General features: G+C 42.0%; 1 protein-coding gene across 50 annotated transcripts in view; it reads right to left on the reverse strand.

The window, feature by feature from the left end:
• The window catches only part of LOC110505645 (MAP/microtubule affinity-regulating kinase 3), a 37,221-nt gene that overhangs the window by 20,279 nt on the left and 2,160 nt on the right, over nucleotides 1-14,782 (reverse strand). For 40 of the 50 annotated variants that reach the window (XR_016492003.1, XR_016492002.1, XM_090220873.1 and 37 more), the window contains exons 2-4: nucleotides 14,116-14,298; nucleotides 13,812-13,865; nucleotides 3,592-3,640 (exon numbers count right to left, since the gene is read on the reverse strand). Coding sequence is in view for 48 of the 50 variants with exons in the window: in XM_090220873.1 (XP_090076999.1) it covers nucleotides 3,592-3,640; nucleotides 13,812-13,865; nucleotides 14,116-14,298 (286 nt within the window). In the remaining 2 variants the exon portion in view is untranslated. Of the gene's footprint in view, nucleotides 1-3,591; nucleotides 3,641-12,965; nucleotides 13,017-13,811; nucleotides 13,866-14,115; nucleotides 14,299-14,782 lie in introns of all 50 variants that reach the window. The other 10 variants (XM_090220869.1, XM_090220886.1, XM_090220896.1 and 7 more) reach the window with 1 other exon arrangement.

Below are 14,782 nucleotides of genomic sequence, written 5' to 3' on the forward strand. Positions count from 1 at the left end.
CCCCTCTCCCCAGGAAACGCAAGGGTGGCCTGGCCAAGGGATTAAATCCATGACTAGTGCCCCCCACATAGGCAGGAGGAAAACCAGTGCTGACCATGGGAGATGTTTTCTTCTCAAGATTTGAATCAGACAACTTTGTGTTGGAGGTAAAACAAACGGAAGCACCATTACAAATGTTTGTGAGAGTTGTTAAACAGTCTGATGTTATAAAGTTGTTCAGGGGATGTAACACAGACAAAAGCCCAGGCCCAGACAAAATAAATGGACATGTGTTGAATGACTACCGCCCTGTCGCCTTGACATCCTTAGTAATGAAATTCCTTGAGAAACTTGTGGAAAGTAATATTCTCAGCATCACCCAGAAGCTTCTCGACCCATTTCAGTCTGCCTATCAACCTAGCAGAGGAGTTGATGATGCCATTCTTACTCTCCTTAACATGGTCTATAGACATCTAGAGGATGCCAAATCCCATGTTAGGGTTCTGTTTATTTGACTTTTCTTCAGCGTTCAACACAATCCAGCCCTACATTCTGGCACAGAGACTCATTCAGGACTTCTCCTTAGATGGGGGGCTGGTTTTGGGGCTGTTGGGACTTCCTGAGCCAACGCTCACAGCGAGTCAAAATTAGGTCTCCATGTGTCGGACATACGCAATAGCAACACAGGCTCTCCTCAGGGATGTGTTTTGTCCCTACTCCTGTACACTAATAGTTGTACTAGTTCCCATCCTGACAGACACCTCGTTAAGTTCGCTGATGACACTGCCTTGATCAGCCTGTTGCATGATGACGAGGAACATCATGGCCCGGTCCTAGATGGCTTTGTAGAGTGGTGTAAGGAATCACACTTGGTCCTCAATACAATCAAGACCAAAGAGATGTGCATAGATTTCAGGAAGTGTACAACACCTCTGCAACATCTATCAGTGGTCAGAATATAGAGATTGTAGAGGAATACAAATACCTGGGTGTCCTCTTGGACAATAAGCTTCAGTGGAGTAAATGTACAGACCTGTCCTACAAAAAGAGCCAACAGAGACTGTACTTTCTCAAAAAGCTGGGATCTTTTAATGTAGACTGTACTATACTGACTCTGTTTTACAAATATTTAATTGAGAGTATTTTAACTTTTTGCATTGTTTGTTGGTTTGGCAATGCCACTGTCAGCCAGAGAAATATGCTGAGAAGGATTATCACCACAGCAAGCAAGGTACTTGGAGTCAAACAGACAGGCCTGGATGAGATCTTTAAGGTCAGGGCCCTCCGCAAGGCTCACAAAATCATTTTAGACCCAAGCCACCCCCTGTACCCGGACTTTGAACTACTCCCCTCTGGGAGCAGGTATAGGACAACCCTCAGCAGGAAAAATAGAACTAGACAATAATTTGTGCCAGGTGTGATATCCCTCCTAAATAGCTTGGGCTAATGTTCCTATCGACTCAGTAAGGCCAGCAGGCGAGTCTATTGGTATGTAACTGTTAAGAAAGTTGTATTGTCAATTCTGTTTTGTATTTAAACTGATCTTAAAACGTGTACATGACACTACAACATTTCCCCATGCGGACAACAAAGTCAGTAAGTAAGTAAGAAAGATGGTTCTAGGGAGTTTATGTTCCTCAGTATCCAGAGCAAACAATCGTAGTTTAGAGCAAGGAATCCAGTTTACAATCATTCACATGTTCTACTGCTGATACAGTTGAAGTCAGAAGTTTACATATACTTAGGTTGGAGCTCCACAAATTAATTGTTAACTAACTATAGTTTGGCAAGTCGGTTAGGACATCTACTTTGTGCATGATACAAGTAATTTTTCCAACAATTATTTACAGACAGATTATTTCACTTATAATTCACTGTATCACAATTCCAGTGGGTCAGAAGTTTACATATACTAAGTTGACTGTGCCTTTAAACAGCTTGGAAAATTCCAGAAAATTATGTCATGGCTTTAGAAGCTTCTGATAGGCTAATTTACATCATTTGAGTCAATTGGAGGTGTACCTGTGGATGTATTTCAAGGCCTACCTTCAAACTCAGCTTGACATCATGGGAAAATCAAAAGAAATCAGCCAAGTCTGGTTCATCCTTGGGAGCTATTTCCAAATGCCTGAAGGTACCACGTTCATCTGTACAAACATTAGTACGCAAGTATAAACAACATGGGACCACGCAGCTGTCATACCGCTCAGGAAGGAGACGCGTTATGTCTCCAATAGATGAACGTACTTTGATGTGAAAAGTGCAAATCAATACCAGAACAACAGCAGCACATGTTTTCAACTGCACATGGGGACAAAGATCGTACTTTTTGGAGAAATGTCCTTTGGTCTGATGAAACAAAAATAGAACTGTTTGGCCATAACGACCATCGTTATGTTTGGAGGAAAAAGGGGGAGGCTTACAAGCCGAAGAACACCATCCTAACCGTGAAGCACGGGGTGGCAGCATCATGTTGTGGGGGTGCTTTGCTGCAGGAGGGACTGGTACACTTTACAATATAGATGGCATCATGAGGGACAAAAATGATGTAGATATATTGAAGCAACATCTCAAGACATCAGTCAGGAAGTTAAAGCTTGGTCGCAAATGGGTCTTCCAAATGGACAATGACCCCAAACATACTTCCAAAGTTGTGGCAAAATGGCTTAAGGACAACCAAGTCAAGGCCATCACAAAGCCCTGACCTCAATCCCATAGAAAATGTGTGGCAGAACTGATAAAGTGTGTGCGAGCACGGTGGCCTACAAACCTGACTCAGTTACACCAGGAGGAATGGGCCAAAATTCACCCAACTTATTGTGGGAAGCTTGTGGAAGGCCACCCGAAACGATTGACCCAAGTGAAACAATTTAAAGGCAATGCTACCAAAAGTACTAATTGGGCGTATGCAAACTTCTGACCCACTGGGAATGTGATGAAAGAAATAAAAGCTGAAACAAATCATTCTCGCTACAATTATTCTGACATTTCACATTCTTAAAATAAAGTGGTGATCCCAAATGACCAAAGACAGGGAATTTTTACTAGGATTAAATGTCAGGGATTGTGAAAAACTGAATTTAAATGTATTTGGCTAAGGTGTAAGTAAACTTCCAACTTCAACTGTAGCCTTAAAGAGCTTGAGGAAACTGAATAAATGTATTTCTCATTTCCTTTGATCACTCCTCCAACTAACCTCTCCACTCCCTCATCTTAGAATGGTGCGTGTGTTGCTGCATACACTCTCTGGCCTACCATTTCTCACATGTGGGCATATTATACAGGGCCCTCGTGCTTATTGGGTATACAGTGTAAAATCAGCCTCCCTGCAGTCTTTTCAGTGAGCTGATCTAACAGTCTCTGGATGAGTGGCTGAGAGCTCCATGGCTATATATAGTGGAGGTGGGATGGAGAAGAGGCTCCCTCTCGCTCTTTTAAATGGTTATCATTGCACATTTAATTATAACCACATTTGAGCAGAGGAAATCATGACGTACGCGGGGTACAAAATTAAACGCAATTAACAACGTATCCTGTCTCCATCTGTAAGGTGGTGTGTAGTGTATGGTATTGTGTGGTGTATGGAGGTGTATGTGTGTGTGTTCTGCTTACCTATATTTGGGTGGTTTAAAATCTTCATTATTCTTACTTCTCTGAAGAGCTGCAGGGAGAGAAAATGTATTAATTGTTCGGTGTTGGACTGGATGTGTCAGAAAAGAGAGACAGTAGGGAACTGTTAGAGATATATATATATAAAATTCCACCTCTATCTATCTATCTATATATATATAGATATATAGATATAGATATATAAATAGATATATATAGATATAGATATATGTATAGATATATATATATATAGATATATAGATATATATATATATATATATATATATATATATAGATATAGATATATATAGATATATATATATATATATAGATATATATAGATATCTATACACACACACACACACACACACACACACACACACACACACACACACACATATACATACATATATATATACACACACACACACAGTGGGGAGAACAAATATTTGATACAATGCCGATTTTGCAGGTTTTCATACTTACAAAGCATGTAGAGGTCTGTAATTTTTATCATAGGTACACTTCAACTGTGAGAGACGGAATCTAAAACAAAAATCCAGAAAATCACATTGTATGATTTTTAAGTAATTAATTTGCATTTTATTGCATGACATAAGTATTTGATCACCTACCAACCAGTAGGTGATCTGTTTGAAATCGTTACCTGTATAAAAGACACCTGTCCACCCACTCAATCAAACAGACTCCAACCTCTCCACAATGGCCAAGACCAGAGAGCTGTGTAAGGACATCAGGGATAAAATTGTAGACCTGCACAAGGTAGGGATGGGCTACAGGAGAATAGGCAAGCAGCTTGGTGAGAAGGCAACAACTGTTGGAGCAATAATTAGAAAATGGAAGAAGTTCAAGATGACGGTCAATCACCCTCGGTCTGGGGCTCCATGCAAGATCTCACCTTGTGGGGCATCAATGATCATGAAGAAAGTGAGGGATCAGCCCAGAACTACACAGCAGGACCTGGTCAATGACCTGAAGAGAGCTGGGACCACAGCCTTAAAGAAAACCATTAGTAACACACTACGCCGTCATGGATTAAAATCCTGCAGCGCACGTAAGGTCCCCCTGCTCAAGCCAGCGCATGTCCAGGCCCGTCTGAAGTTTGCCAATGACCATCTGGATGATCCAGAGGAGGAATAGGAGAAGGTCAGGTGGTCTGATGAGTCAAAAATAGAGCTTTGTGGTCTAAACTCCACTCGCCGTGTTTGGAGGAAGAAGAAGGATGAGTACAACCCCAAGAACCCCAAGAACACCATCCCAACCGTGAAGCATGGAGGTGGAAACATTCTTTGGGGATGCTTTTCTGCAAAGGGGACAGGACGACTGTACCGTATTGAGGGGAGGATGATGGGGCCATGTATCGCGAGATCTTGGCCAACAACCTCCTTCCCTCAGTAAGAGCATTGAAGATGGGTCGTGGCTGGGTCTTCCAGCATGACAACAACCCGAAACACACAGCCAGGACAACTAAGGAGTGGCTCCGTAAGAAGCATCTCAAGGTCATGGAGTGGCCTAGCCAGTCTCCAGACCTGAACCCAATAGAAAATCTTTGGAGGGAGGTGAAAGTCTGTATTGCCCAGTGACAGCCCCGAAACCTGAAGGATCTGGAGAAGGTCTGTATGGAGGAGTGGGCCAAAATCCCTGCTGCAGTGTGTGCAAACCTGGTCAAGAACTACAGGCAACGTATGATCTCTGTAATTGCAAACAAAGGTTTCTGTACCAAATATTAAGTTCTCCTTATAAATACTTATGTCATGCAATAAAATGCAAATTCATTACTTAAAAATCACACAATGTGATTTTCTGGATTTTTGTTTTAGATTCCGTCTCTCACAGTTGAAGTGTACCTATGATAAAAAATTACAGACCTCTACATGCTTTGTAAGTCAGAAAACCTGCAAAATCGGCAGTGTATCAAATACTTGTTCTCCACACTATATCTATATATATATATATATATATATCACACACACACACACACACATACACTGAAAAAAGATATAAATACAACAATTTCAAAGATTTTACTGAGCTACAGCTCATAAGGAAATCAGTCAATTTAAATAATTAATTAGGCCCTAATCTATGGATTTCACATGACTGGGAATACAGATATGCATCTGTTGGTCACAGATACCGTAAAGAGTAGGGGCGTGGATCAGAAAACCTGTCGGTCCCTGTTGTGACCACCATTTGCCTCATACATCTCCTTCACAGAGATGATCTGGCTGTTGATTGTGGATCGTTGTCCCACTGCTCTTCAATGGCTGGATATTGGAGGGAACTGGAACACGCTGTCATAGACCTCGATCCAGAGCATCCCAAACATGCTCAATGGGTGACATGTCTAGTAAGTATGCAGGCCACGGAGAGAACTGGGACTTTTTTAGCTTCCAGGAATTGTGTACAGATCCTTGCGACATGCTGAAACATGAGGTGATGGTGGTGGATGAATGGCACGACAATGGGCCTCAGGATCTCGTCACAGTATCGCTGTGCATTCAAATTGCCATCGATAAAATGCAATTGTGTTCATTATTGTAACTTATGCCTTCCCATACCATAACCCCACCTTGGGGCACTCAGTTCACAACGTTGACATCAGCAAATCACACACCCACATGACGTGGTCTGCGGTTGTGCGGCCAGTTGGACGTACTGCCAAATTCTCTAAAACGCAGTTGGAGGCAGCTTATGGTATTGAAATTAACATTAAATTATCTGGCAACAGCTCTGGTGGACATTCTTGCAGTCAGCATGCCATTGCCCGCTCTCTCACTCAAAACTTGCGACACCTGTGGCATTGTGTTGTGACAAAATTTTACATTTTAGAGATCCCTTTTATTGTCCCCAGCACAAGGTGTACCTGTGTCTTGATATGCCACACCTGTCAGATAAACTAATTTGTGCACAACATTTGAGAGAAATAAGCTTTTTGTGCATATGGAACATTTCTGGGATCTTTTATTTCAGCTCATTAAACATGGGATCAACACTTTACATTTTACATTTTTGTTCAGTCTATATGCTTTATATGTCTTAAATAATACAATAGTCACTTCCACATACCGAGTGATATTGTTGGGGAATGTTACTATTAGTTAACATGCAATATTTTGTACTAATAATGACCTATATTAATTGAGTGACTATGACATATGATAACCAACTAATACCCAGGGCCGATCAGGCTTTACAAAAACAGGATTATACTAACACTTACAGTAGTAGTAGTAGTAGTAGTAGTAGTAAGAAAGGCAACATGTAGGAAAGACAGTTGGCTGACATAGGAAGAAAAGTTCACTGACACGTGATGACAGACACTGATGTGGTTTTCGCTGACAGAGCAGTTCTCTGAGAAAATGTATCTCTGCCCAAATATTTCCCAAGCACTAGTCTGGTTTTTACAAACATCTAGAATACATTGTTGTGCTATTAAAGAAGTTGAAGTGAAGTTCCGATTATTGTCCTCGCCTATCTTTCAGAACCTATGACTTTACCGGTTTCAACGTTATTTGAGCAAGACACCTGCACACACAGAAACAAGACAAATGTTCCATAACCATTAGAGAGTGATCTGAGTTGTGTCAGAGCCAAAAATGCTCTTTAGGGTTCAATCTCAGTGGGAATAAAATAACTAAGTGCTATTTATTATTGATCCTCCTTTACGACAGCTCACTGTGCTCCCATCCCCCCTTCCGCCCATAAAATAATAAAAGTCATCCATATTTAAAAGAGCAGGAGCAGGTGCCTGATGCTGTGCCATGTACTGGCCTTTCTAGCTTCTACTGTGCCTTCTGGCATTGCCCAATACAAGGTGCTGCAGCAGTCAATGCATAGGAGGAAATATATCACCATGTCTGGAACATACAGCTTAATGCCATCCTAACTGTTCACCCATCAAGAAACACAGACACGACACGCTCTATTCTGGGGAAGCCAGGATGTTGAGGATGACAGACCAGGGTAGTGTTCACATTGAAACCCAACCTGAACATCGTTCATCTCCAAGTCTCTCAACTGAATAGTATGATTTCCGGTTTAGCTAAAATACTAAAGGGTTAATTAAACTTCAACAGAAAATCACTCTGAACATGATAGTAACAAACAAGCGTAGATTCGACTTGGTTCTTCCTTGCTAGGGGAAGAGAAGTCTTAGCCTTGGCTTGAGATCTAGCTCACTTTCATTACACTCTTCCCATTATACCCCTCTACCCATTTTAATAGCAAAATATTCTCAGAGTGCTGCGTAAACATAGAGAAATAAGTGTTGTATTTATTAGGGATCCCCATTAGAGCTACTCTTCCTGGGGTCCAAACACATTAAGGCACCTACATCACACAAAACAAAAATATAAAACAGTACATGATATAACATTATTACACCACTACAATACAAAATGTATAACACCACCGCAAAGTGTCAAATCTGGAGGAAACCTGGCACCATCCCTACGGTGAAGCATGGTGGTGGCAGCATCATGCTGTGGGGATGTTTTTCAGGGACTGGGAGACTAGTCAGGATCGAGGGAATGATGAACGGAGCAACGTACAGAGAGATCCTTGATGAAAACTTGCTCCAGAGTGCTCAGAGCCTCAGACTGGGGCGAAGATTCACCTTCCAAGAGGACAATGACCCTAAGCACACAGCCAAGACAATGCAGAAGTGGCTTTGGGACAAGTCTCAATGTCCTTGAGCGGCCCAGCCAGAGCCCGGACTTTAACCCGATCTAACATCTCTGGAGAGACCTGAAAACAGCTGTGCAGCAACCCTCCCCATACAACCTGACAGAGCTTGAGAGGATCTGCAAAGAAGAATGGGGGAAAACCCCAAATACAGGTGTGCCAAGCTTGTAGTGTCATATTCAAGAAGCCTCAAGGTTGTAATCGCTGCCAAATGTGCTTCAACAAAGTACTGAGTAAACGGTCTGAATAACTAATAAATGTTTTTGCTTTGTCGTTATTGGGTATTGTGTGTAGATTGATGAGGGATAAAAACCATTTTAGACATTTTAGGATAAGGCTGTTAGGGTAACAAAATCTGGACAAAGTCAAGGGGTCTGAATCATTTCCAAATGCACTGTACCTGATGTGGAGTAGAGTTCCATGTAGTCATGGCTCTATCTAGTACTGTGCGCCTCCCATAGTCTGTTCTGGACCATTTTCCATGTCATGGATAGGCAGGCAGACAGACTTATCATTGTTTCGTAAAAAACTGAGTTCCCCTATGTGTGGTTGCTGGATGGGTTTTGTGGTGTTCTCTAGAGAAAACCATAGGGAACAGACAACACTATCCTTACAGCAGTATTGACAGGCTTATGTAGTGATAAAGAGTGGAACCGGTCAGTTCTTGCACACACACACATAAACAGACCACACGGGAACCACCAGGCTAAGGCACCATAACAAAACATCACAATAGACACAACACTTCTATGTAGATTGTGTTGCCAACAATCCAGGCTTACCAGTAAGGCTGGCAATTGTCAGGGACCTCACTATACCATATTATCACAATACTTCAGTTTCGATACGATATGTATTGCATTTCTCACGATTCTATATCTATTGCAATTCGATAGTGATTTTATTACATTTCGATATTCCAAATATATTGCTCACCATACGTCTTCTGCAGAGGGACAAGAGAAAATTAATTTTGGTCAGTCATGGAATTAAAAGTGCTGAAAACAAATTGGCTCCCTATTTAAAAAGAAGATGGAGAACAATCTATGAAGGACAAATACTGGAGTTTTGGTGCAGGTACAGCCAGTCAAAAACAATATTGCAATATTGTCAAAACTATACAATATAGTGTCATAAACCGTATGGATTTTTCCCCCATCACTACTTACCAGTGCACTAATATATGGATCAGTAACCTTTACTTATGCTACAAGGCTAATTGTCACAGCAGGTCACATTTCAACAGTCAGTTCGACATTTATTTGTGAGCACTGCTTCTGCTCTCATTAGCCTATACTGAACTTAAAACAGGTTTAGTGCTGCTCTGTGGTAACTTTATGAGAAGGGAGTAGGGGAGCAGTAGAAGAAGAGGCCACACCACACCAGACTCCAAACATCTGAGAATCAACTGTTTACATTTAATCAAAGGCTTTGGCCATTTCCCTAACCTTTGCCCTCTAAACTGGGCAACAACAGCCTGGCCTGGTCATGTGACCTTCAGTGAAGAGAGGGAGTGAGTTAGGGAGGAATGGAGGTGAAAAGATTACAATGAGCTTGTCACGGATGTGAGCTCTTCCAAACTATTAAAAACCGAGGATGAAAATAAAGATTTCGGCTTAAGACCATTTTTTGATTTACTGTCCCAATAACAGAACCACGCACATTTTGCAGTCTCCTCTTCTCAGTGTACCTGGACTTCTCAGATTTGTTGGTGCTGAAGAGGTAGAGTTCCTTTTGTTCACAAATCATCGCCTAAGTCAGACAAGGGGATTTCAATAGGCAAAGGCAACATTTAAAGAAGATATTGATAGCTTTGTAATACTAAAAATGAGTTACATCAAGTACCCAACACAACATGACTATTCCTAGGGGCTATTACTAAATTGTTAACAGAAGCTCCATGTGTTTCCAACAAGCCACCTCATAAAGAGCCTCATGATTCAGATAGGGCTCAATGAAATTTGTTTTAATCAAATCACATTTTATCTGTCACATGCGCTGAATAAAACAGGTGTAGACCTTACCGTGAAATGCTTACTTACGAGCCCTTAACCAACAACGCAGTTCAACAAATAAGAGTTTAGTAAAAACATTTACTAAAAACATTTACTAAATAAACTAAAGCAAAAAATACAATAAAAAGTAACACAATAATAGTAACACAATGGGGGAACCGGCACCGATTCAATGTGTGGGGGTACAGGTTAGTCGAGGTCATTTGTACATGTAGGTAGGGGTAAAGTGACTATGCATAGAAAATAAGCAGCGAGTCGCAGCAGTGTGAAAAAACAAAGGGGGGGGGGGGACTTTTGGACCTAGATTTGGCGCTCCGGTACCGCTTGCCGTGGGGTAGCAGAGAGAACAGTCTATGACTTATGTGACTGGAGTCTTTGACCATTTCTGGGGCCCTTCTCTGACACTGCCTAGTAGATACAGTTGCAGTCGGAAGTTTACATACACTTACATGCTGATCAGACCGGACACGTGGCAAAATACATTTAGATACCAATGTTATTCAATTATTGCGTGCGCGCCAACGAGCGTCTGCGATGCCAAGGGCTAAAATAGAACTCCTTTTTATTTCTGACGCAGATCGCGCTGAAAGTACTGCCTCTCCCATCTCCTCATTGGTTTATAGAAGCAGGTACCCACGTGCCATCTCCTCATTGGTCATACCCACGTGGGTGATAGAAAGACGAACTGTTTTGCCGTTCGTCGTGGTAATACTATGAAAGTTTGATGCGATCACCATATAAGTTCAAAGATGAAAAAGCCTGGAAGGAGGAGAGATGACAAGAAACAATTCAGTTGACTGTGTGGATTAATTGTCGGAGTAGAGGTCCTTGTGCATTTCAGGTAAAACAACAACTCAATGTGTATATCTCAGAACAAATTAGCTAGCACCAGCAAGCTAGCTAAATAGGACACATCAGTTTAGCAAGTGCAAGCTAACTAGCTAAATTGTCATACATGTTTAATGCTTTTCGACCTGTCCCCAAATTAATGTCATTGTTTCAGAGTTTGTTTTGACATTTTCACCTGCGTGTCGTGATCGCGTTTGGTGTAGGGGGACAAAATAAATGTATGCACGATAGCGCACGCGCACAGCCGGATTGGGTTCCGTATTAGGTTGGAGTCAAAACTCATTTTTCAACCATTCTACAAATTTCTTGTTAATTAACTATAGTTTTGGCAAGTCGGTTAGGACTTCAACTTTGTGCATGACAAGAAATTTTTCCAACAATTGTTTACAGACAGACTCACTGTATCACAATTCCAGTGGGTCAGAAGTTTACATACACTAAGTTGACTGTGCCTTTAAACAGCTTGGAAAATTCCAGATAATGATGCCATGGCTTTAAAAGCTTCCGATAGGCTAATTGACATAATTTGAGTCAATTGGAGGTGTACCTGTGAATGTATTTCAAGGCCAATCTTCAAACTCAGTCAAACTTCAAACTAACCACGACTCGGTGAAACATGATATTATAGTTTTTAATGTCCAGTTGGTAGGATAGTCGCGAATGGATATCCAGTTTATTTTCCAGTGATTGCATGTTGGCCAATAGAACGGATGGTAGAGGTGGGTTACCCATCTGCCGACAAATTCTAACAAGGCACCCTGATCGCCACCCCCTGTATTTCCGTATTTTCTTCACACGAATGACAGGGATTTGGGCCTGGTCTCTGAGAAACATTTTATCATTCACATTGGGTGAGTAATGGCTGTTCTGATATCCATAAGCTATTTTTGTTCATATGAGACGGTAGCAGCAGCATTATGTACAAAATAAGTTACAAACAATGCGAAAACCCCCCCACAAAATAACACAGTTGGTTAGAAGCCCATAAAACGGCAGCCATCCCCTCTGGCGCCATTGTAAGAGATTTTTGTAATCTTTGCATGCTTCTGTTATCTGTTTTGTTTTTCCAGGTTTTCAACAAAATTGGATGTTCTAAGTCCACAAAAATGCTTAAAACACATCAGGAGACCACTTTTGAGGTCTGGAAAAATCTACGGAATTTAGATTTTTGGGTGTAGTTACCCTTTATTTCAAGTACGCACCAGCCAGTGACCGTTGTTTGGTTAATGATGTTTCTGTAGCGCTCATGTGATTGCAGTTTGCAAAACAAACGGCAATTGGATTGATGCAAATAATCATATCATTCTGCCAGGTAGGGATAGGCCACTTTGTAGTTAGCATTTCATTGAAGATTTTTGGGAAAGACTTTCTATCTCTACCAGAAGGTCATCATTAGCATCATTAAAATCACTGATGCATTTTGTCTTATTACTAAAATGGGCAAATTAATGAATTTTAGAATAAATGCAATATATTTATACTGAATAAAAATATAAACGCAACATGTAAAGTGTTTCATGAGCTGAAAAAAAGAAGAAAAATTAACATAAATGTTCCATACGCACGAAAAGCTCATTTATCTCAAATTATGTGCACAAATGTGTTTACATTTCTCCTTTGCCAATTTAATCCATCCACCTGACAGGTGGGGCATAAGCAAGGAGCTGATTAAACAGCACGGTCATTACACAGGTGCAACTTGTGCTGGGGACAATAAAAGGCCACTTTAAAATGTGCAGTTTTGTCACACAACACAATTCCACAGATGTCCCAAGTTTTGAGGGAGTGTGCAATTGGCATACTGACTGCAGGAATGTCCACCGCAGAGCCCAGGACCTCCACATCTGGCTTCTTCACCTGCGGGATGTCGGAGGAGGGGTGGGTTGATGAAAAGTATTTCTGTCTGTAATAAAGCCCTTTTATGGGGAAACTCATTCTGATTGGCTGGGCCTGGCTCCCCAGTGAGTGGGCCTATGCTCTCCCAGGCGAACCATTGGCTGCGCCCCTGCCCAGTCATGTGAAATCCACAGATTAGGGCCTAATTTATTTATTTAAATTGACTGATTTCTTCATATGAACTGTAACTCAGTAAAATCTTTGAAATTGCTGCATGTTGAGTTTATATTGTTGTTCAGTGGTTGATTTCCTACTGAAGTTCAATACATTTTTTTACATTGTTGGATTCCATTTTAATGTCTGGATTCCGTGATTCTGTCCACAACGCTGATTTTATAGGGCCCTACTCAGAGTTTCTGTTGACTTAGCACAGCCTATGTCAAAGGACCTGTCTTTGAATACAAAGCACCGAATCAATGGTGCTTTGGAAAAACAGATGGAAACTACAGCTAAGCAGCGAGGGAGAGAGATGCTTACTCTGAGTCTCAGTGGGGCAGGCAGAATACCAACGACCACCCCAGCACCCTGGGTAAGCCCTGGTCATGCTCTCTGTCTGTCTGTCAAACCCTGCCTGCTGCAGCACATCAGTCATATCAATAATGCCCTCTGACTGGCAAAAACCACCACCAGGGCACAGGCACAGGGCCAAAACTACACAGATCAGTGGTTACACAGCCACGATAAAAAATGATCTAGTTTGCCACACAACCTCAATAAGTGCACTGGGAATCACAGCCACACAGGGAGGATCCTTACCTTTTGAAGGCTGTTTGGGTTCAGTTGTGTCTTATCGATAATCTTTATCGCCACCTGAGGAGAGAGCAAAAACAAAGTGTGTAAACAATTATGCTCGGAGGACCCTTCACTGGGATCAACACAGCACACACATACATAACTTATCTTTTATTTTTATGTCCCCCACTTATGAACCAGATACAATTCATATTTGCACAACAAGAACAATGCTATTGAGAGGGGAAAGAATAGACTAGTGACGCTAGGTAAACCAGAAAGGGGCTACAGCAGCCTGTCCTGCTGCAGGCCTAGTCTCTCCTCTCACCTCTCTGCCAGTGAGGATGTGACGGGCCAGCTTGACCTTGGCGAAGTTGCCCTTCCCAATGGTCTTCAGGAGTCGGTAGTTCCCCACATGAGGCTGCTCGTCGGCACCAGAGTTCCGGGTGCGGACCCCTGAGCGGACAGAGCGAGCGGTGACCTCCTGGCGCCCATTGCTGTGAGACGTATGCTGTGGACATACACAGACAGACATGAGTAGAACAGCGCGCTGTGGATGGACTCAAGGACGGACAGACAGACAAAAGAGTGGAACATCTCTGCACTAGCAGTGGCTCATGCTTGGGATTCCATCCACTGTAAGGTTCCAAAACAACTCTCCTATTAATTAAATCTTTACTGAACAGATTATAATCAAGCTAACCAAGCGGGTAAAGAAAGGTTAGTGTAGGTGACTGACTAATGCAGCCTGATTATCAAGTGTATGTACAGCATACTGATGTTCTGACCCTGGTTAAAAGCCCACAACAGCCCACCCCAAAATCAGATAGATACTTTTCTATGGGTCAGTATCAACTCCAACCCAGGTCAGCTCCATTAGCAGGGCCTGCTCTGTTCTCTAACTCCGCCCTAACAACCCCACCCCTAACCTGAGCATCAGTGGTTACTTGGCCACACAGCTACACCACAGACAGTTGGAGTTGTGGGAAAGATGT

Source organism: Oncorhynchus mykiss, chromosome 25 (genome assembly GCF_057628025.1).
Source record: "Oncorhynchus mykiss isolate SJ-2025 chromosome 25, ASM5762802v1, whole genome shotgun sequence".
Classification (NCBI taxonomy): Eukaryota; Metazoa; Chordata; class Actinopteri; order Salmoniformes; family Salmonidae; genus Oncorhynchus; species Oncorhynchus mykiss.